This window comes from Oncorhynchus clarkii, chromosome 16 (assembly GCF_045791955.1).
Source record: "Oncorhynchus clarkii lewisi isolate Uvic-CL-2024 chromosome 16, UVic_Ocla_1.0, whole genome shotgun sequence".
NCBI lineage: Eukaryota > Metazoa > Chordata > Actinopteri > Salmoniformes > Salmonidae > Oncorhynchus > Oncorhynchus clarkii.
The window spans coordinates 23,140,130-23,164,057 of NC_092162.1; the positions used below are offsets into that span (position 1 = coordinate 23,140,130).

The 23,928-nt window shown below is 43.8% G+C and overlaps 1 protein-coding gene across 8 annotated transcripts in view; it reads left to right on the top strand.

Annotated features, from left to right (window-relative positions):
* The first annotated feature begins 714 nt into the window (after window positions 1-714).
* Window positions 715-23,928, top strand: part of LOC139368213 (signal transducer and activator of transcription 5B-like) — a 34,134-nt gene continuing 10,920 nt past the window's right edge. For 3 of the 8 annotated variants that reach the window (XR_011626932.1, XM_071106864.1, XM_071106862.1), the window contains exons 1-14: window positions 758-977; window positions 2,850-2,990; window positions 3,781-3,937; window positions 6,392-6,481; window positions 6,696-6,876; window positions 7,360-7,490; window positions 8,654-8,805; window positions 9,068-9,223; window positions 14,337-14,516; window positions 20,630-20,717; window positions 22,230-22,352; window positions 22,768-22,860; window positions 23,075-23,281; window positions 23,793-23,887. Coding sequence is in view for 6 of the 8 variants with exons in the window: in XM_071106864.1 (XP_070962965.1) it covers window positions 2,863-2,990; window positions 3,781-3,937; window positions 6,392-6,481; window positions 6,696-6,876; window positions 7,360-7,490; window positions 8,654-8,805; window positions 9,068-9,223; window positions 14,337-14,516; window positions 20,630-20,717; window positions 22,230-22,352; window positions 22,768-22,860; window positions 23,075-23,281; window positions 23,793-23,887 (1,781 nt within the window). In the remaining 2 variants the exon portion in view is untranslated. Of the gene's footprint in view, window positions 978-2,849; window positions 2,991-3,780; window positions 3,938-6,391; window positions 6,482-6,695; window positions 6,877-7,359; window positions 7,491-8,653; window positions 8,806-9,067; window positions 9,224-14,336; window positions 14,517-20,629; window positions 20,718-22,229; window positions 22,353-22,767; window positions 22,861-23,074; window positions 23,282-23,792; window positions 23,888-23,928 lie in introns of all 8 variants that reach the window. The other 5 variants (XR_011626933.1, XM_071106865.1, XM_071106867.1 and 2 more) reach the window with 4 other exon arrangements.

Consider the following 23,928-nt stretch of genomic DNA (forward strand, 5'->3'; position numbering starts at 1 on the left):
GAACTGTAAACGAAGCCAAGTGAAGAGTCTGGAGGCTATTCTAGTACCTTCCCGCGAAGTAGTGATGAGCAGACCGAGTCGTATCAGTGAGCCGGCTCATTTGGCTACCAAACGGCTCTTCGTTCAAAATGCTTAAAAATCGACCTAGAACAACAACAAAAAAAATGCGAAACTACGTTTTTTTTCACGCACTGCAAACATCCGCGTGGACCAGATTGATGCGCTCTCCCCACTATGTATTGCTTCTGTAGTGAGGATTCATCCTCTGTAGATAATTATTGCCTCTTATCTGCAGAAAAACTTTGCCTTGAGCTCATAAAGCAGTAGTAGTAGGATGCAAATCGGGGAGCCAACTGAATGGCCTTCACCGATGCGATTCGCTCCCCGAAAAAAAATCAGTTCATTCGCGAACGACTCATCATTACCACGTAGGAGAAACCAGAGCTGCGTCTATAGGATATGCTTCTGCTGAAGCCGGACCAATAATAAAAACAGAACAAAGAATTGTCTCCGTTTTATTAGACTAGAGCGGAAATACATTACAATTATGCCCCCACCCGTACCAATGTATTTAGGGTCTACATTGTAGTTGGTGTTACACTTGCATGGCTTTGTATTAACTAGCTTATATAAATAACGTTAGCATATTTTAGCTAGCTATAAGACGGAGGAGGTAGCGCTGCTATAACCAAAACGAGCATTCTCCCCGGAAGTGGGTGGTGCATGCAAATAGTTTTATGCTAACGTTAGTTAGTTAGCTATATGGTAGCAGCAACAGCTGGTTGCTAGTTGATTTTCTTGCCAAGCAAATTAAAAACTGGCCATTACGATACCGGTAATGGTTCGATATGACAAACCGCAACATTCTGGGTAACATTAGCTAGCTAGGGAACGTTAAACACAAAACGTTTTGAAGGGCTTAGTTTTGGTGTTTCCTGTGCCCTATGATCTAAATCAGATTTGCTGTCTGGATATAGGTAAGCGACTGATTGCACTCATGTTTTTCTTTACATTTCGAAATATTTGTAACTAACTTGACTGACGTTAGCTAGCCTGCAACGTAATGCACGATTTGCATTTTATTTCTAAGGTCCTAACTAACTATCTAGTTGTTTATATGCGTCGTCCAACTAACGTAATCAGATAGCTAGCGTCAGTTAGCTACAGTAGCTGCTATCAACACGCATGTTTTCACTGGCAAACAGGCTAGGTAACGTTAGCTAGTTTATCTATGTACTTTAACAATACTCACTTAGCTAAATAGTTAGCTGGCTAACTGAGCTAGTTAGCTACCTAGCTTCGAATCAAATAAAAATATCACACATGTGCCGGATACAACGCATGTAGACTTAACCGTGAAACGCTTGCCTTGAGCCTTCCCTAACGGTGCTAGCAGTAAAGTTAGTTAAAGCAAAGACACTAGTTACAGTAGACAACTAAGTTAGTTGGCCAGATCACAAACTATATTGTGCCTAGTTATAGCTAGCTAAACTGTTTATCACAACAGAAGTATAACTGTCAATCAGCTGGCTAAACCCGAAAGCGAAATCGAATGCTCGCAAAATGGACATTCCATGATGTGGTGCTAAGAAGCTACATGTCCAACGCTGTCTCACACACATTCGTATTATATTATACATCAGTGTCAGCACACTGTATAAATTGTAAACATGGCAAACACGCCATTCATACAGCTACCTATCCATACAAGTAATAGTTTTTGGACAGCTAGTTATTATACATGGAACTGTTTTTAGACTGGCCAAAAACCCTTACTTGTGTTGATGGCTAGCTGCATGAATTGCGTGTTAAAATCAAATTGTATTGATTACATGCAGATGTTATTGCGGGCATGGCGAAATGCTTGTGGATGAATGTGCTGTTTGATTTTTATGAGACAACATGCAAACAATATTTTTCTGCTAAAGGGTTTGAAGGCTTCTTGTTGGGCTCAATGCATACTACTAACTAGTCTCTCAAGCTTTTGCATTCATGTCAGCAGTTTAAGGCAAATTACTGGACCGATAATTGTGTTCCTTGACCATACATTTGAGTATGCCAAAATGGTTTTGCAAACTTTGAGGAATGGCAGCATCCATATCCCATTTGACACTGCAAACCTCGAAAGAGATGTGTGTATCTTCTATCCATGCAAAAGACTGGGCTGCATCGCTAGAGCCTAAGACTACTAGCTAAATTGTCATTCCACTCCTAACCCAGTGCTGGCACCATATTTGGAAAGGAGTGTTAGGAGTGGGTTTAGGCTTAGTCAATGGCACACTTCCCATCACCTGTTAAACCAATGCTTTGGCAATGGCTTGGCTGGAGTAAGGTTTTTGCATGTCCAGATTTAATGAGGTTGTTGGTCAACAACATCCTGAGTCTGTCAGCTGCTGGTCCTTCTCATTCTGCCGGTGACAGCCCGGAGCGTAGAGTTTCTCCAGGATAGGACACACAGCCTATTTATTTGATTGTCACCCCACACACAATTTTAACTTTTCCCATCTGTCTCCCCGTTACTCTTTACTTTTCCTTCACGCATCTCGGACACTACCCTTTCCTCTACTCTCCCTCCATCCTCACCTGTTTCCTCTGCTCTCCCTCATTTATTTGTCCCATCTTTTCTTCTCCTCTACCCACTCCCACCCTCCTTCCTCCTCTCCCCTTTCCTTCACTCACCATTTCCTTCACTCACCCTATCTCTTCTGCTCTCCCTCTGCTCTGCTCTACCAACTCTAACATTCTCTCATCCCTCTGCCTCTCCCCTCCACTCTCCTTCTTTTCTCCACGTCTCTGCATCTACCCCTCTCTCTCACCTCCTTCCTGTGTCTTTGTGTGCTCGGGGCAAGGGGCTGAAGGAGGATGGCGGTGTGGATCCAGGCCCAGCAGTTGCAGGGGGATGCGCTGCACCAGATGCAGTCTCTCTACGGACAGCACTTCCCCATAGAGGTGCGTCACTACCTGGCCCAGTGGATCGAGGGGCAGCTCTGGTGAGTTTACACCACTTTTCTCATGGTTTTTTATCCCTTTTCCCCTCTATTTACCCAGGTTAGTCTTATTGGTCATATTGATGGCTGCAGTCCTAATGCATGTCTTAATATAGGCTTCAGTTTTTTATTTATTTTTAAACAAATTGTGGACAAATCATGCACACACTCAAATAGGTGAAATATAAGGGTGAAATATGTATTGCATGCGGGTGTGTGCACAAGAGCGGTAGCAATGGCATTTGTTATTTTTTTTTTGCTTATTCTCTGTAGTCTTGAGTGGGTCTTGATAGTTTTAGTTCACCTCGGAACAGTGGAGAATTTTTAAGGTTAAACATTAGTGTGTGTGTGTGTGTGTGTGTGTGTGTGTATGACTGTACAAGAAAAGGAGTGTCTTGTTTGCACATTTGATTGTTGATAATGTAAAAAAAAAAATATGGTCTCTTAGGGACCTGGAAACCCAGAGAATTTTAGGCTAAATGTGTGTGTGTGTTTCTAAGGAATTGAGTCTAATTTGACAGGGACAGTAGCACATTTACCATTTAAGATTTCACATCAATGTGTATGTGCTGGAAATGGCTATGGAGCTAGTTTACATCTGTAGTACTTGTGTGCACGTGAGAAAACAATGTTGTGCGAAATGCACAGAAGGTTACACAGGACAAAAGAGAGTCTGTGTGTGCTACATTTAGAGAGCTGGAGATAAAGGCATGGATAATGAGTATATAAACCCATGTCCCACAACTTAGTACTTCTGATGTTGTCTGTTTGACCCCTGACCCGGGCAACCCAGGGATTCTGTGGAGCTGGAGAACCCCCAGGATGAGCTGAAGGCCAAGCGTCTGCTGGACAGCCTGGTGCAGGAGCTGCAGAGGAAGGCCGAGCACCAAGTGGGGGAGGACGGCTTCCTGCTCAAGATCAAACTGGGACACTACGCCAGCCAGCTCAAGGTAAGAGACCAAAGGGGCCAGAGTGTGCACCCCAAGTAGTAGCGGATGTCTGGTGTAATGCAGCTTGAATTACATGTCTTCTCCAGCACAATGCCCCCCCCCCCCCCCCCCAAAAAAAAAAAACTTATCTTGTAGCATCTCGAAGCGAACCTAACGTCTCTGTTTTAGGTTGATGCACCATTGAGCAGGTTCCATAGAAATGCCTGTCTGTAGTTATAACACTCTACCTTTTATGGGAGAGACACCTACACTAGTTTGTGTTCATTAACGTCTCTGGGATAATTGGGACGGTAGCGTCCCACCCCGTCAACAGCCAGTGAAAGTACAGGGCGCCAAATTCAAAACAACAAATCTCATAATTAAAATTCCTCAAGCATAAAAGTATTTTACACCATTTTAAAGATACAATTCTCGTTAATCCAGCCACAGTGCTTGATTTCAAAAGGCTTTACAGTGAAAGCACCACAAACGATTGTTAGGTCACCACCAAGTCACAGAAAAACACAGCCACTTTTACAGCCAAAGAGAGGAGTCACAAAAAGCAGAAATATAGATAACATTAATCACTAACCTTTGATCTTCATAAGATGACACTCATGACTTCATGTTACACAATACATGTTTTGTTCGATAAAGTGCATATTTATATCCAAAAATCAAATTTTACATTGGCGTGTTATGTTCAGTAGTTCCAAAACAGAGAGCCACATCAATTCACAGAAATACTCATAATAAACATTGATACAAGATACAACTATTATACATGGAACTTTAGATTAACTTCTCCTTAATGCAACCGCTGTGTCAGATTTTATTTTTTTTACTTACGGAAAAAGCACACCATGCAATAATCTATGAGTACGGCGCTCAAAGCCTAAACCAGCCAAAGAGATATCCGCCATGTTATGTAGTCAACATTAGTCAGAAATAGCATTATAAATATTCACTTACCTTTGATCTTCATCAGAATGCACTCCCAGGAATCCCAGTTCCACAATAAATGTTTGATAAAGTTCATAATTTATGTCCAAATACCTTCCTTTGTTAGGGCGTTTGGTGAACAAATCCAAACGCGCGTGCAAGTCCAGCCGAAAGGTCGGACGAAACGGAACTTTTTGGACTTTACAGTCCGTAGAAACATGTCAAACTACGTATAGAATCAATCTTTAGGATATTTTTAACATAAATCTTCAATAATATTTCAACCGGAGAATTCCTTTGTCTGTAGAAAAGCAATGGAACGCGAGCTAACTCTCACATGACCGCGCGTCACGATCTCAAAGCATTCTGCCAGACCTCTGACTCATTCCCCTCCCATTCGGACCCACTTCACAGTAGAAGCCTCAAACAAAGTTTTAAAGACTTGACATCTAGTGGAAGCCTTAGGAAGTGCAACATGACCAATATCCCACTGTATCTTCAATAGGGAATGAGATGGAAAAACAACCAAAATCAGATTTCCCACTTCCCGGTTGGATGTTTTCTCAGTTTTTCGCCTGCCATATGAGTTCTGTTATACTCAGACATCATTCAAACAGTTTTAGAAACTTCAGTGTTTTCTATCCAAATATGCATATTCTAGCTTTTATGGCTGAGTAGCAGGCAGTTTACTCTGGGCACCGTATTCATCCAAGCTACTCAATACGGCCCCCCAGTCACCAAGAAGTTAAGGGACGCAGCGTTTCTACACTGAAAGATGAAAACAAGCTTCTCTAAATGGGCAGGTCTGGGTTTTCTTCCGTTTGGTGCCTAATTATGGCCCAGCACTGTTACAGCAGGAGGTGGCTAATCCGGCGTTGGCTCACACTGAATTTTTGGCACCTTGAAATGAAGCAGAAGATTAGGAAAATTCCAAAGGCGTTTCTCTGTAGCACTCTCTAACTTCACAACGTGGTATGAAATTGTCACTGCTTCGAGGGTCAAGTGGCAGTGTTACAAACGCCTGGCGTCAACACTGATGTTAGCCCACAAAACCCATTTCAGTTGATTGATCTGATTGAGTTAGCCTTGTTAGAGTATGTATGCAGTATGTTCTCCCTCCCCTGGTGGTGCAGGGCTCCGTATTGGAACAGCAGCCAATGCTACTGGGGTGGCGTCGTGACGGCAGTGGCCGTGTCCACTTCGTCATAGTGCAGCTGTTTCTTCGTGTGCATGTGTGGGAGATTCTCAATTAGACAAAAGTCTGCCCTTTTTGACTCCTCCGTCCTCCTCTCCTCTGGAAACCGATAAGTGGTCGAGAAGGGTGTCAATTCGGTAGTAGGCGAACGGAGGAGTTTGCTCCCTTTCTCAATTACCTCCTTTAGCGAAGGATACTGAAGTGCATCCTCGGCGTATCCTCTGTGGAAGAGTATTGAAATCTTGCGGCTGTGCGCCTTTTTGTTTTTGTGTCTGCATCTGTTTCTGTGTGTACACTTGTGTGTGTTTGTATGACAAATGCATCCTTTCCTTCCTCAGAGCACGTATGACCGCTGTCCCCTTGAGCTGGTGCGCTGCATCAAGCACATCCTTCACTCGGAGCAGAGGCTTGTGCAGGAGGCCAACAACGTGAGACTTACACACACACACACACAGAGTTTATAGAGCTGGAATGACTCCCTATTCTACAAGACAGCAAATCATATCAATTGTACAAAATGCTTTGTTTTATGATGTCGCTCTCTGTTGAACGGGCCCTTGGCGGCCTTGACTATACTTCATCCTGCTGGAGCTCTGTCATCCAATTGGACTGCTCTCTCAAGGCCTCTTTCCCCATTGGCAGGCCGTCGGGAGTGGCGGTGGGGGTGGGACCATGGACAGCCTGTCCCAGAGGCACCAGCAGATCAACCAGACGTTTGAGGAGCTGCGCGTGTCCACGCAGGAGACTGAGAACGAGCTGCGCAAGCTGCAGCACAACCAGGAGTATTTCATCATCCAGTACCAGGAGAACCTGCGCATCCAGGGTGAGACGCTGACTGCCTATATTACAGCAGCGCTTCTCAATGCATTCCTTGAGGGATTAACCCACTTGGGCACACTGTAGCAAAACGTTTCGCAACCAAAACGAGCATTTCTTGTTGGACAAGTTCAGGTAGTTCCTCCCCATTTCACTCTGTTTTCTTCCATGTTGTGCCTAATGAACACGACCCAGTTTCAACTAATCGACCGCGCCTCAGGGCCTTGATGAGCTGAATCATGTTAGAGTGGATCAACCCTGTTAGTGGTTAGAGTAAAAGCCTGCATACTCCGTATAGTAGCTCTCCAGGTGGGTGTATGTAACGGGGAAATTAGATGTATTTACCCATGCCGCCGCCACCACCTCTACTTCTCCCTCTCCTTCAACCTCCCTCCTCTCATCTTCTTCCTTCATTCATCACCCCCCCCTACTTCAACCCTCCCCTTCCTTCTCTCTTCCCCCCCCCCCCCTCTCTCCCTCCACTCTGTAGCCCAGTTGAGCAGTCTGTCAGCTGTGCCGGCAGAAGAGCGAACCCAGAGGGAGACCAGCCTGCAGGCCAAGAGAGCCACCGTGGAGGCTTGGCTCACCAGGGAGGCCAACACACTGCAGAAATACAGACTGGTACACTACTAAACACACACACACACTGCAGAAACAGACTGGCAGATATACAGTGCATACACAAGCAACACATTCAATACTACTAGATTGGGGCCAGAAGCATAAACATTTCTTCCAATTAAAGGAATTGGGGAGTTAACTGATTTGTAAATTTTGTTATATTTATTTCGTTACTACAAATAAGCTGACCTGGTACAGATGTTACTAAACCATGAAATTTATTAGGCTACAGAGGAAATAAGTTCTGATGGGGCCTCCCGAGTTGCACAGTGCTAAAGACAGACCCGGGTTCGATCCTGGGCTGTATCACAACCGACCGTGATCGGGAGTACCATAGGGCGGCAGACAATTTGGCCCAGCATTGACCGGGTTAGGGGAGGGTTTGGCCGGGGGGGGGGGGGGCTTTACTTGGCTCATCGCGCTCTGGCTATTCCTTGTGGCGGGCTGGACGCCTGCAGACTGACCTTGGTCGTCAGTTGAACGGTTTTTCCTCCGACAGATTGGTGCGACTGGCTCCCAGGTTGAGCGGGGTTTGGCGGGTGATGTTTCGGAGGACGTATTGATCGAAATTGGGGAGAAAAGGGTGGTAAAATACAAAAAATAAGTTCTAATGAACTACACAGGGTGGTGGAAGTGCATGGTTATGAGCTTGACGCACCTTTCCAATAAGTATGGAGGGTCTTCTTCTGGTGACATGATGATCGATGCTTGGCTGCCGTTAGACTAGTAAACTCTTCTTGCTCTTATCCATAATAATGTAATCATGTAGACTAGCCTACCCACACTGTATCTGCCAGCTGTTGGCTAGAGTGCACATGCCAAGACCAGAGTAGGCACATTTGCTATTTAACGCAACAGTTCTTGTGACAAAACTATCGTTAGATTTGGAAATGCGCCGGAAACATGTTGAACTTCAGATTTTTATTCGGTACATGAAAACTTAAGCAATAAAGTACATTTTGTGTGTACTTGAGCTGACTGAACATGCCACTGGTGGGAACATTCACATATTTTCTTTAAGCAGATTCTAGAATATTCGCATGAAAATCTGTCGCCAATTGGATGGAAACCAAGCTTGCGTGTGTCTCCATTTGTGTGTGTTTGCGATTTAAAATTTTATTTTAAATTATTATTGATATTCTTTTTTGTGTGTGTGTGTGTAGGACCTGGCGGAGAAGCACCAGAAGACTCTGGGCCAGCTGAGGAAGCAGCAGACGCTGATCCTGGATGAGGAGCTGATCCAGTGGAAGAGACGTCAGCAGCTGGCCGGCAACGGGGGACCCACCGAGGGGGGACTGGATGTCTTGCAGTCCTGGTGAGTCCCACCACACACACACACACACACACACTCCTAGCTGTCCATTGCTGCCAACGCTCTTCTTGGGTTGCGGGGTAGGGGTGCTTTCGCGCTCCTGGCGCTGGTGTGCCACTTAGTCTCTCTCTAGCCACTCTCCTTTACAAATTGAACACAAACCGCTTTCCCATCCCTCACTCTGATTCTGTTTTTGTGTGTGTGTGCGCATCTCTGCTTATGTGTGTGTGTTTTCTTGGGGGCTTGTTCTTGTTTCCCTCTCCAGGTGTGAAAAGCTAGCGGACCTGATCTGGCAGAACCGGCAGCAGATCCGGCGGGCCGAACACCTGACCCAGCAGCTACCTCTGCCTGGCCCAATGGAGGAGCTGCTCACCAAGCTCAACTCTGACATCACCGACATCATCTCCGCTCTCGTCACCAGGTAGGGGTGGGTGTGTGGGGGAGGCATGTGGCGTTTGTTTTCCAGGTTATCCACAATAATGCAAAGAGTACAGGTTTGTTAATGTGCTGATCATGATGTGAGTGTGTATGTGCTTCTGTACTAGTTTGCAGAACAGCATGCTCAGGGCAGTATAGCCCGATAGTTCTGTGTGTGTATTTGTAGTCATTTGCCTCCAATTCCAGTCTAATGGAACTAATTTTGGGATTATTTAAGAAAATACAAAGTGTTGGTCCAGATTCTATATATACTGAACAAAAATATAAACGCAATATGCAAAAATTATCAAAGATTTTACTGAGTTACAGTCCATATAAGGAAATCAGTCGATCGGGATAAATACATTAATTTCAAATCTATGACGGGGAATATAGATATGAATTTGTTGGTCACATATACCTTAAAAAAAGGTGTGGACGTGGATAGGGTTGCAAAGGGTCGGGAACTTTCCATGGGAAGTTAAGCCCTTGAATTTGGGGGATTTTGCTTAAAAATATTAGTGAACCTTTTTTTGTGGGATACAAATGAGGCAATTCTAGGTTTTGTGGCATATTTTGGTTAAACTATCCCCAATTCAATGGAATTGCAACCCTCTGCATGCACAGTGCATTCTTCCATCACATGTACAGCTGATTCTCAAGTTCTTGCACACTAATGATATGCTATTGAGCCCACACTACTACACTGTCTGAGCCAAGGACTACATGCTTTCTGGTAAGTTTTGATTACAATACTGGGTGGGGTGAATATATTTTATGACATAATTTTTTGTTAACTAGTAAATAGTAGCCTACAGCAAAGTGTTTAAAGTCATTTCTAACTTGTTAACAATTTCTGCTAGTTAGTTTTTTTGCAATCATGTGGGTTTTATCTTGCTTGAGCCTGCTGAGTGTTAATTCACCTGTTTCCATACATTTTTTATTTTACATTTATCTTACAAAGGAGTTGTTTAATCTAACTGCTTAACTATTTATCTGTACATGGAATTGTATTTTTTATTCATTTTCTTTTTACAAATATTTTTTAAAATCTTTACAGGATAATGCCACGGGCACTATCTGATGGGTGGAGTCATTTCACTGTAGCTAATGTAGAAGGAAAAGCTGTGTACATTTGCAAATACTGTGCCAAATCATATGTGAAGAATGCAACAAAGATGCAGAATCATCTGGCTAAGTACATCAAGTTCCCTCAGCGCTCACAACAAGCAACCTCTGACAAAAGTCCCTCTACTTCTATTCGAGGTGAAAATTATGAATCAGACACCTTATAGATAGCAACAGCTCATGGTCCTCCTGGAATCAGAAGTTATTTTTGACTCAATGGAGGAATGTAGTCAGATGCATACACAGCTCGAGCAAGACATTCAACTGGTTCACCACTGCTCACAGGCAATGTGTATTGGAAGAGATTTCTGAATGTTCTTCGCTCAGCATACACCCCTCCAACCAGAAAAGCTTGATCTACTAATTTGCTGGATGCGGAGTTCAGAGTTTAGTGAAGGTCAAGCAAATCATAGAGAAATCAATCATCTCTGATGGGTGGTCGAATGTTCGTGGGCAAGGAATAATTAACTACATCATCTCCACCCCTCAACCAGTATTCTACAAGAGCACAGACACAAGGGACAACAGACACCGGTCTCTACATTGCAGATGAGCTGAAGGCAGTCATCAATAACCTTGAACCACAGAAGGTATTTGCACTGGTGACAGACAATGCTGCTAACATGAAGGCTGCTTGGTCTAAATTGGAGGAGTCCTACCCTCACATCACGCTCATTGGCTGTGCTGCTCATGCATTGAATCTGCTCCTCAAGGATATCATGGCACTGAAAACAATGGAAACACTCTACAAGAGAGCCAACGAAATGTAGATATAGGTAAAGGGTCTTCAAGTTATAGCAGCAATCTACCTCACCAAGCAAAGTGAGAAGAATAAGAGCACCACATGGAAGCTGCCTAGCAACACTCATTGGGGTGGTGTTGTCATCATGTTTGATATGGACAGCCGCATCAAGAGGATCCTCCTGGATGATGTATATTGGGAGAGAGTGGTAAGCAGCCTGAAAATCCTGAAACTTATAGCAGTAGCCATTGCACAGATTGAGGGAGACAATGCCATTCTGTTTGATGTTCAGACTCTGCTTGCAGATGTAAGAGAAGAAATCCGTTCCACCCTGCCCACTTCACTTCCCTACGCACTCCAAGCAGAGGAAACTGCAGTTCTGAATTGCATCAAAAAGCGTGAAGACTTCTGCCTGCAGCCCATACACCGTACATGTTAGACCCCAAGTATGCTGGCAAGAGTATCCTGCCTGGTGCAGAGATCAACAAGGCCTATAGTGTCACCACTACCGTATCTCACCACCGTGGCCTGGATGAGGGCAAGGTTCTTGGAGGTCTGGCAAAGTACGCTTCCAAGCAAGGGCTTTGGGATGGAGATGCAATATGGCAGTTGTGCCAACATATCTCATCTGGTGGAAGGGACTTTGTGGATCTGAGGCTCTTTCCCCCGTTGCCTCCACCGTCTTCCAAATCCCACCAACATCAGCCGCCTCAGAGGGCAACTGGTCCTTGTTTGGGAACACAACAGGCTGACCAATACAAGGGTTGAAAATTTGGTGGCCATCCAGGCAAATTTGTGTCTTTTGCGCCTGACAACGAGCTATCCTCAACAAGGTAGGAAAGTAACTGTGAAGATGAGGCCTCAGTCTGATGTTCAAAAATTGGACATTGAGGAGGTCTAGGGAGAAGACATGGAAGCCTGAGAGGAAGACAACCAAAGCTTTAGTTTCTAGACTATCATTTTACAGATGTATGTTGAAAATGTTATTTTAGAGATGCGATGGATCAATCAATATTCCCTTTTGTCCAATGAAATCATCCCATGTGACTCATTTGAAGTTTAATTCGTAACTAAATGTTTTATTTTTATTGGAAGGATTTAATAATTTCCAATTATGTCTACTTATGATAAGGTAAAATATTTATGTTTCTGTATGGTAAATATATCCAAAGCAAAAAACATCTATATTTAAATGGTATTAACCTTGTTGAGGATGGCTATTCAGTCTGTCTACAAACAGGCTTGATAGGAAGCCCAATAGCCAGCATCACTGTTAATTTTGATTAATGGGCATTGTCCCTGTAAAAATAAACTCAATATTAATTTGCTTATATTCCCACGGAAAGTTTCCACCTCACAATTATCCCCAAAATGTTCATCAGAAAACCAGTCAGTATCAGGTGTAACCACCATTTGCCTCGCACTTCTCCTTTTGTAATGAGTTGATCCGACTGTTGATTGTGGAATGTTGTCCCACTCCTCTTCAATGGCTGTGCGAAGTTGCTGGATATTGGTGCAAACTGGAACATGCTGTCTTACTGAGCATCCCAAACATGCTCAATGGGTGACATGTCTGGTGAGTATGCAGGCCACTGGGACATTTTCATCTATCGGGAATTGTGTACAGGTTCTTTCAACATTTTTCATCTGCCTGGTACAGTTGCAACCGGGATTCATCCATGAAGAGCACACTTCTCCAGTGTGTTAGTTGCCATTGAAGTTGAGCATTTGCCCATTGAAGTTGGCTATGATGCCGAACTGCAGTCAGGTCAAGACCATGGTAAGGACGACTAGCACGGAGATGGGCTTCCCCGAGACGGTTTCTGACTGTTTGTGCAGCTTTGGTTGTGCAAACCCAGTTTCCTTAGCTGTGTCAAACGATCCCGCAGGGGAAGAAGCCGAATGTGGAGTTCCTGGGCTGGTATGGTTACACGTGTTCTGCTGTTGTGAGGCTGGCTGGACATACAGCCAAATTCTCTGGTACAGAAATGAACATTCAGTTCTCTGGCAACCGCTCTGGTGGACATTCCTGCAGTCAGCATGCAAATTGCATATGACCTCAAACTTTAGACATCTGTGGACATTGTGTTGTGTGACAAACTGCTCATTTTTAAAGTGGCCTGTGTGGTGATCATGCTGTTTAATTAGCTTCTTGATAAGCCACACCTGTCAGGTAGAAGGAGAAATGCTCACTAACAGGGATGTAAACACATTTCTGGGGTCTTTTATTTCAGCTCATGAAACATTGGACCAACACTTTGCATGTTTTATATTTTTTGTTCAGTATATGATCATGAGTCATATAATGCCTGATAAGAGCACAATCAGGAAAACCAACACTTTGTAGTTTCTTAAATTAACACAAAAATAAAGTGCAATATGGGTTTGAAATCAATATGTAAACATGGCTGACATTGCATAGGCCTATGCTATAAGGTTCTCTTACAAAGAGAGAAATATGCACTTGTGTGACTCATATAGGTGGCGTGTCTGTAGCACGTACTTCTAATTTCACCCTCCGGGGTAATGTGATGGGCTGTCACTGTTAAGAAGCCCTGGAGGTCCATCCACCTGTAATGAGCACAACACCGGGTGCGTTGGCCAATTCATTGACGACTTCTGCTTTAGCTTGCTTATAGAGCGGGTACTGCTTGTTTGCTGAAGTCAGTGCGAGAGAGCCAAGTTCATAACGTGGCACGAGCACTTTCACAAGGTGCTGAAACCCCCTATTCTTCTCAACCACTGAGAATGGGTGCATATCCGCGGCTATAAACATACCTATTTCTCTCGTGATTTTCTTAGGCCCGATCAGAATCGGCTGCGACGGGCTGCTTGAATGCAGAGGGGAGGTGTAGTTATTTATTTTGCTCTGGTGCACGGAATACTGGGGTGATGGGCTCTAGTTGCTTTAACGGAATAGCCAGATGACGAGAGATTCTGCTCCGATTTTCCTCGAGGCGTACAACAGTGTAGGCAGCCTGTAGGCCTAGTGTGTTACATCTATTATGTATTCATTCAGCTTCAAAGTGCGTCCCAAACTGAGATCCCAAAACGGTTTGGTGTGAATCCGTGTACCGTTACACCCCTACAATCTGTAGGTCATGTCATTTTATCTTGTACGCAGCCTCTAATCTTTTAAATGCAGCATTTACCCACTTTCTCTCACTCTCTTTTTCTACCCAACCATCTTTCCTCCCTTGCTACATCCACCCCCCCCCCCCCCCAAATCCCTCACCTCACCTATCAGTACGTTTATCATCGAGAAGCAGCCCCCCCAGGTGCTGAAGACCCAGACTAAGTTTGCGGCGACTGTGCGCCTACTGGTGGGCGGGAAGCTCAACGTGCACATGAACCCCCCGCAGGTCAAGGCAGTCATCGTCAGCGAGCAGCAGGCCAAGGCCCTTCTCAAGAATGAGAGCACCCGCAAGTGAGAAGCCACACACACACACCCTCTGACAGGCATACACACTTACAGACACACACAGGGCCATAGCCAGGGTCTGAGTTTTGGTGAGGTCCGGATGGGGGCGGGGAGAAATGTTTGCAGTTTTAAAGCTTATTTCCTGCAATTTTACACTTTTCCATGCCTTATGCCATGTTAATATATCTGAGAGTGACGGAAAAAATAGTGCCCTGCATGCCCAGTCTATAATTCAGCCATGATTATTACAGGTGTAGATAGCTGGCTAGCTAGACGACCTAGACTAATTTACCAATTACATTTTTTTTGTCTTTTACAGACTGGCTAATACAGTGACTGTCAGTGATTTTGTTTAGAATCGCGCTGCAATGGATAGCTGCCGTTTTACGGTCTCCTGACCAACTCTTTTTTTTTTGTTGTACAGATCTTAACTTATTTGTACATAATGTTTCTGCCGTTGTTTCTTTCCTATGACCGAAAAGACCTTCTGGACATCAGAACATCGATCACTAACCTCGATTTGCATCACTGGATGTTGGATCATAATTGGTCATATGGACACAGAGAGAAACAGATTACACTGAGTGTACAAAATATTAGGAACACCTGCTTTTTCCTGTACACACTGACTAGGTGAATCCAGGTGAAAGCTGTCATACCTTTGTGGATGTCGCCTGTTAAAAACCACTTCAGTAAGTGTAGACCGGTTAAAGAAGTATTTTCAAGCCTTGAGACATCGTTTATGTGCCATTCAGAGGGTGAATGGGCAAGACAAAATATTTAAGTGCCTTTGAACGTTGTATGGTAGTAGGTGCCAGGTGCACTAGTTTCAGTGTGTTAAGAACTCAAACGCTGCTGGGTTTTTCACACTCAATGAACCTGATTGTGGAAAATGTATGCTCAGTTTGTTGTGCACTGTATTGCGGTACCGCTAGCAACATTTTAGCAACAGACTTATGGGCTAGCTGTCTAGTCTGTGTTTTATAAATGTGCAATGAGCATAAGGAATTGGCAAATCGTTCTCATTCTGAGAAATTAGCATCTTATCCAGGTAGGCCATTTGATTTCAACATCTAAACAAAGTGAACGACCTATCGTTCAAACGGTTGGAGACAGACAGGAGGGTGTATTCATAACAGTTCAACTGTTCTACCTTGTTAGCAAAGCAAATAGATCCAAGTTGGCTGCACTTCAAACATAAAGATTAGCTGGCTACTCACTAGCACTGGGCTTGTGCTTGAGAGATTGTTTGAGACCTGTGTTAACGTTCTATAATGCCCGCTACCAGAGTTGGTCGTTATTGTTGGATGTGCATTGTACATGGATGGTTCTGGTTAGTTTTTCTAACAAATAGGGCATATTTATAGACATGAAAGCCAGATCCGTGAATATAACTATTTTGATTTAAATGATTAACTTATTAATCTTATTAGTCTTATGGTTGAAGGATCATATTTACTCTAGGTTTAATTTTACAAGCCCTGAATTCATGAATCATTCCTGAATGTTTGAAATGCAGTGTGTTGATATTTTATTTTATTTTTACTTAAAAAAAAAAAAGTCCAACAAAAACAGCTGGTGTCTATTTACCACCACTAACCGATGCTGGCACTAAGACCAACTTCAACGAGCTGTATAGGGCCAGAAGCGAACGGGAAAATGCTCTTTCTAGCATGTCACCTGTGCAACTAGAGGATACAAAAGTCCATCGCCTTTATTCATTAGTCAGTGTGGAGCTGCTGGACGAATGGCAAGTCATTTTGTTTGGCTTGGTAGCTATCTGGCTATGCAATCCTTTTTTATTTTTTTTTTATTTTTATTTTTTAACCTTTATTTAACTGTACAGTTAACTGTCAGTTAAGAACAAATTCTTATTTTCAATGACGGCCTAGGAACAGTGGGTTAACTGCCTGTTCAGGGGCAGAACGACAGATTTATACCTTGTCAGCTCGGGGGTTTGAACTTGCAACCTTCCGGTTACTAGTCCAACGCTCTAACCACTAGGCTACCCTGCCGCCCCAATGATACATCAATTCAGCACTCCCCCACCCCCACCTGCCCTGGTTGGATGAACAATGTGGACTGCGGTGTGAGGGGTTGAGAGATGCCCGTCTCCATAGGGGACTATTTCTGACTACTGCCGAGGTGTTGTGGTCTTTTCTGGCGCTTATAGCTACCAAAGCATCACCTCGATGGGTGCTACACTTCAGTAGTGTACTATCCAGCCTACCTACGGAGGAGGAGGAGGAGGAGGAGGAGGAGGAGTCAACAAACCAGGTGCCTGATGAAGAGCTACAACCCTGTCTAAGTAACTGATTGATGCTGCTCCCTTTCTGTGCCATCAAAGCTCCTTCCGCTTAAGCTACTGCCAAACCTTTTTGAATTGCCTTGCTGAACAACAACTTATCATCGGAAGTTGTGGAAGACCATCGCTCAAGACCTGCCAGATCGCTATATTCGTTTTTTGTTTTTTACAGCGTCTTTGAGATTCTCCTTGTAATGAAAAGCACTATATAAAATAAATGTATTATTACTCCACACACAGAATCAGATACAAAGTTCTCCCTCGCCCTCCATTTGGCAAATCTGACCATAACTCTCTCTCCTGATTCCTGCTTACAAGCAAAAACTCAAACAGGAAGTACGGAAGTTGTCTGATTAAGCAGATGCTAAGCTACAGGACTGTTTTGCTAGCACAGACTTTAACATGTTCTGGGATTCGTCCGATGGAATTGGCATCATTAAGTAAGTGCATCGACGCCGTCGTCCCCTTACACACCAGAAGCCAGGGATTACAGGTAACAGCCGCACTGAGCTAAAGGCTAGAGCTGCTGCTTTCAAGGAGCGGGATACTAATCTGGACACTTATAAGAAATCCCGCTACGACCTCCAAGCCATCAAACAGGCAAAGCATCACAACAGGACTAAGATCAAACCCTACTACGCCGGCTCTGATGCTCATCGGATTTTTTTTTATTTTACTAGGCAAGCAAGTTAAGAACAAATTCTTATTTTCAATGACGGCCTAGTGGGTTAACTGCCTGTTCAGGGGCAGAACGACAGATTTGTACCTTGTCAGCTCGGTGATTCAAACTTGTAACCTTTCGGTTACTAGTCCAACGCTCTAACCACTAGGCTACCCTGCCGCCCCGAATGTAGCAGGGCTTGCAAACTATCATGGATTACAAAGGGAAACACAGCCACGAGCTGCCCTGTGATGCGAGCCTACCAGACGAGCTAAATGCTTTCAAAGCTCGCTTCGAGGCAAGCGACACTGAACCATGCATGCGAGTGCCAGCTGTTCCAAATGACTGATCACGCTCTCCGTAGCTGATGTAAGACTTTCAAACAGGTTAACATTTACAAGGTCGCAGGGCCAAGCCGGTAATCAGGATGCATACTCTGAGCATGCTCTGGAAAGTGTCTTCACTGACATTTACAACCTTTCTCTGACCCAGTCTGTATTACCCACATATTTCAAGCAGACCACCCTATGCCCAACAACGCCAAGGTAACCTGTCTACATGACTATCTCCCCGTAGCACTCACATCTGTAGCCATGCAATGCTTTGAAGGCTGGTCATGGCTCACATCAAGGCCATCATTCCAGACACCCTGGACCCACTCCAATTTGCATACTTCCTTCACAGATGACACAATCTCTATTGCACTCCACACTGCCCACTCCCATCTTGACAAGAGGTACACCTATGTGACAATACTCATTGACTACAGCTCAACGTTTAACATCTTAGTGCCCTCAACTCATCACTAAGCAAAGGACCCTGGGACTGAACACCTGACGGGCTGTCCCCAGGTGGTGAGGGTAGGCAACAACACATACAGCTGCACCATTTGAAAACATCTTGACTGGCTTCATCACCATTTGGTATGGCAACTGCTTGGCATCCGACCGCAAGGCGCTACAGAGGGTACACCAGGCGGTGTCAGAGAAAGGCCCTAGAAATGGTCAGACTCCAGCCACCCAAGTCAGGCTGTTCTCTGCTACCGCACGGCAAGCGGTACCAATGCACCAAGTCTGGAACCAACAGGACCCTGGTCAGTTTCTATCCCAAAGCCATAGGACTACTAAATAGTTAGTCCGGGTAGCTATTTGCTTAGTTAAATAGTTATCTGCATTGACCATTTTGGAGGTAACTTTTTTGACTCATCACATATGCTGCTGCTACGGTTTTATCTATCAAATCCAATTTTTTGTCACGTGCTGAATACTACAGGTGTAGACCTTACCGTGAAATGCTTACTTACAAGCCCTTAACCACTGTATTCGTAGTAATATGTACATGCAGTTTAAGTCGGAAGTTTACATACACCTTAGGCAAATACATTTAAACTCAGTTTTTCACAATTCCTGACATTTAATCCTAGTAAAAATTCCCTGTCTTAGGTCAGTTAGGTTCACCTACTGATGATTTACCTGCTGATTTTATTTCAGCTTTTATTTCTTTCATCACATTACCAGTGGGTCAGAAGTTTACATACACTCAATTAGTATTTGGTAGCATTGCCTCTAAATTGTTTAACTTGGGTCAAACGTTTTGGGTAGCCTTCCACAAGCTTCCCACAATAATTTGGGTGAATTTTGGCCCATTCCTCCTGACAGAGCTGGTGTAACTGAGTCAGGTTTGTAGGCCTCCTTGCTTGTGCACGCTTTTTCTGTTCTTCCCACAAATTTTCTATAGGATTGAGGTCAGGGCTTTGTGATGGCCACTCCAATACCTTGACTTTGTTGTCCTGCTTGGGGTCATTGTTCATTTGGAAGACCCATTTGCGACCAAGCTTTAACTTCCTGACTGATGTCTTGATGTTGCTTCAATATATCCATAGAATTTTCCTACCTCATGATGCCATCTATTTTGTGAAGTTACCAGTCCCTTCTGCAGCGAAGCACCCCCACAACATGATGCTGCCACCCCGTGCTTCACGGTTGGGATGGTGTTCTTCGGCTTGCAAGCCTCCCCCTTTTTCCTCCAAACATAACGATGGTAATTATGGCCAAACAGTTCTATTTTTGTTTCATCAGACCAGAGGACATTTCTCCAGAAAGTACGGTCTTTATCCCCATGTGCAGTTGCAAACCGTAGCTTGGCTTTTTTTTATGGCGGTTTTGGAGCAGTGGCTTCTTCCTTGCTGAGCAGCCTTTCAGGTTATGTCGATATAGGACTCGTTTTACTGTGGAAATAGATACTTTTGTACCTGTTTCCTCCAGAATCTTCATCAAGGTCCTTTGCTGTTGTTCTGGGATTGATTTGCACTTTTTGCTCCAAAGTACATTAATCTCTAGGAGACAGAACGTGTCTCCTTCCTGAGTGGTATGACGGCTGCGTGGTCCCATGGTGTTTATACTTGCATACTATTGTTTGTACAGATGAACGTGGTACCTTCAGGTGTTTGGAAATTGCTCCCAAGGATGAACCAGACTTGTGGAGGTCTACAATTAAAAGAACTATATAATAATAATTCCTGAGGTCTTGGCTGCTATCTTTTGATTTTCCCATGATGTCAAGCAAAAGAGACACTGAGTTTGAAGGTAGACCTTGGAAATACATCCTAACTGACTTGCCAAAACTATAGTTTGTTAACAAGAAATCTGTGGAGTGGTTAAATAATGAGTTTTAATGACTCTAACCCAAGTGTATGTAAACTTCCGACTTCAACTGTATCTGTCTCAGTTACCTTGTACCTCTGCACATCAACTCGGTACTGGTACCCGTGTGTATATAGCCACGTTCTACTTTGTGTATTAATTATTACTTTTATTATTGTGTTATTACATTTCTATTATTTCTCTATTTTCTTTCTTTCTGCATGGTCAGGAAGGGCCTGGAGGAAACGGGTACAAAAGTATCTATAAGCATTTCACTGTTAGTCTACACCTGTTGTTTACGAATGTGACGTAGAAGATTTGATATATAATGAGGAAAACTGCTAATGCGCAACTAAGTTTCGAAATTGCACCTTGTGTATTCAAACTTTCAGCAGTAAGTTAAAGCCCTGATTGAGTCACCCGCAACCAAAAGTTGACAAATATACACATTTGTACATGTACACACACACACAACAGTTTGACAGATTTATGTCTCTTGTCTGTGTTGCAGTGACAGCAGTGGAGAAATTCTCAACAACAACTGTGTGATGGAATACCACCGAACCACAGGAACCCTGAGTGCTCACTTCAGGAACATGGTGAGTTAGGATAAATAAGCAACCAACGCTCAGTTTTAAAAAAATGTTTATGTCAAACATGTACAGGTGTATTAACCCTTTACACCGTTGGGAATTGGCCAGAAGAAATATGAAAAGCACATGCATAAGCTTGGTAGCAATTGAAAGGGAACAATTTGGAGATTACGGAAGCATTATTAGACCAAAGTTGAGGATACAACGGTTCACCTGACACAAGACTGAATCCAGACATTACAGAGTTGATCTTATGTGCATTTTACATTTACTGTACTTTTTGCTGCATTTGTTGATAACGAAATCTGAAAATACATTCAGTAACATGATAAGAATATTCCTGCAAAATGTGGGGTAGGTGCAACATAAGACAACAAAAAAATGACGACGAGCTCCCCTATGTGCTGTTGAGGAACTAGAGCAAGCACACTTGTAGTTTTGTTTGGAACACAGCTCTTCATCACACAATTACTGTTTACGGTGGCTCCAAAAACAGGCCATTTTTATAAATTGCGATCTGAGGTGGGCATCATTTGAAAGCTTGTTTTATTGCCAACATGACCAGCTAAGTTTCTAAAATATGATCTTAGTGTTTGGGCTTTCACAGGGCAATTCGGGTAGAAATGAGTCATGCGTGCGTTCAGGTGTGTGTTCCGCAGCTCCATTTTCTTGACAATGGACAAACCGGTTCATTCTGTTCAGAACAACACAGGGTTGTGATGCCATGGCATCTTGTAACTGTACATCAGACGTGGTGATCATAAACGTTGAAACTGTATATATTATGTTATGGAAAGGTGAAGTACACATTTGGTGTTTAATGTAATCCTCAAGGTCTCATCTTTCACAATACATAGTCCTCTTAATTTACATTGTTTCCATCTTTGACAACAAATGTGCAAAGGTTGTCCAATTTAGCGGGAGGGATGTGGGGCAAGTTCTTGTTGCGAGCGGTGCTCAAGTTCAGAACGGCTGTCAGTCAAAACCCATAAAGTGCTTTGAAGCGCAGAGCATAAGTTTAACTGTACAGCCAGCTCCTTCCAATTTAGGGGTTTATCTGCTCAAATCTGCCATTTTCAACCTATATACAGGTACGAGTGTAAAGAGTTGATACGCATGTGTGAATTGGAAATGTGTTTTTTTGCATATCCCAACTCCCCCTGAGACACCCTCGGAGAGTGGGGTCACGGCCTGGGTCTGCCATTATCAACGGCGACCCTGGAGCTATTAGGTTTAAGTGCTTTGTTCAAGGGCACGTCGGCAGATTTTTCACCTTGTCAGCTCGGGGATTCGTTACTGGCCCAACACTCTAACTGCTAGGTTAGAATGAGTTACGATTACATTACTGATTTATTGTAAGTATATTTATAATTGGACTTAATTGGCGTTTTACTCAAACCTTTTGTGGTTTTGCCAAATTGTGATACATATATGTACATGTGGTCAAAATGTTGTAGCATTTTTGTAGTTGTGGTCGATAAGCAGAGATTGTGTTGTGGTCTCTCCTGTGTTTTTTAGTCCCTGAAGCGGATCAAGCGGTCGGACCGTCGCGGGGCAGAGTCGGTCACAGAGGAGAAGTTCACTGTCATGTTTGAGTCTCAGTTCAGCGTGGGGGGCAACGAGCTGGTCTTCCACGTCAAGGTTACAGGAAAATCCACTTCTAGAAACACCAGAGCCCAGTTTGTCTAAACATTTAATCCAGATCGAAATAATTCTGTGTAGTCTGTGGCCCCTTTTTTTTTTTATGCAGTTTAAGGCAAAGAGAAGCAAATCTCTAACATACCTCATCATAATGCTATTACAAAGATCATGTTATATGATACCATGATATGTGGTTGAAATATTGTCCGCGTCCTTAAATTAAAGGGGAACACAATTGAATAGGGCAACAAGATTGAGACAACACAGGATCATTTTGATCAGATTGGATGTCTTTCATTTCATTGACATCCATTCTTTAGTGAACTTTGAGTAGGATGACTTAAATGAGTCTATTTAATCACTTAATGCAGTCAGTGTAACTTTTATTTTGTATCCCCCCCCCCCTCCCACCCAGACATTATCTCTCCCCGTCGTGGTGATAGTTCACGGTAGTCAAGACAACAACGCCACGGCAACGGTCCTGTGGGACAACGCTTTTGCAGAGCCGGTGAGTTTATTGGCCTTTACTGGAAGACACTTTGCATACACCCCTGTCTCTTATCTGCCACTGTAGTTTATCTAAGCGTTGGAAAGGTTCGGAACAACTCCTGTATATATCATTCTTATCTCTTTCCCTGATTTCTTCTTTTTGCTGTTCCAACCCTCTTTTCCTCTCCCTCATACACACACTCTGTTTTCCTCCTCCATCCCCCCTCCCCCAGGGCAGGGTGCCATTCGTCGTTCCTGACAAGGTGCTGTGGCCCCAGCTGTGTGAAGCCCTAGACATGAAATACAAGGCAGAGATGCACAGTGCCCGCGGCCTCTGCGACGACAACCTGGTCTTCCTGGCCCAGAAGGCATTCAGCAGCGCCAGCATAAACCAAGAAGACTACCGCAACATGACCATGTCCTGGGCCCAGTTCAACCGGGTACGACCGTTTTTGATTAAGACTTTTAGATTGTTTTACCACAGCAGTGACTATTACCGCAACATGACCATGTCTTGACCCCGGTACAAACCAGTTCTAACCGTTTCACTACTGACTACTACTGCGACATGAACATTAAACCACTGGAATAGGGATGTTTCCACACAGACTTAAAGCTGGAATCCACGATGAAGAAACGGCCACGTCCGTTTGTGGTATTACAACAAAAGTAATTTTACTGCAAACAACAGTGTTTTTTTCCCGCCCCTTGGACTTCATTGCACACACAATTAAAGAGCACTATGTATTGTAATTTAGTTGACCATTCTCAACAACGCTCCTCAGCTCGGCAACAATAACAATGGTGGTGGGGAGGCCAGTGGCGCTGTTTGACCCTACTGCGGATTCCATCTTTAAGACTCTAACAGCAATGCCAGTGTCAAAAGTATTTGTAATAGAAAGAAAACCAATGGTATTGCGAACCAGGTTTGATTATCTATGCTATCCACAGGAGAGCTTGCCAGGGAGGAACTTCACTTTCTGGCAGTGGTTTGACGGAGTCATGGAGCTCATGAAGAAACACCTGAAGCCCCACTGGAATGACGGGTAAGAGAGGAGTGCTTCAATTCAGAGCTTTTCCATTCGTG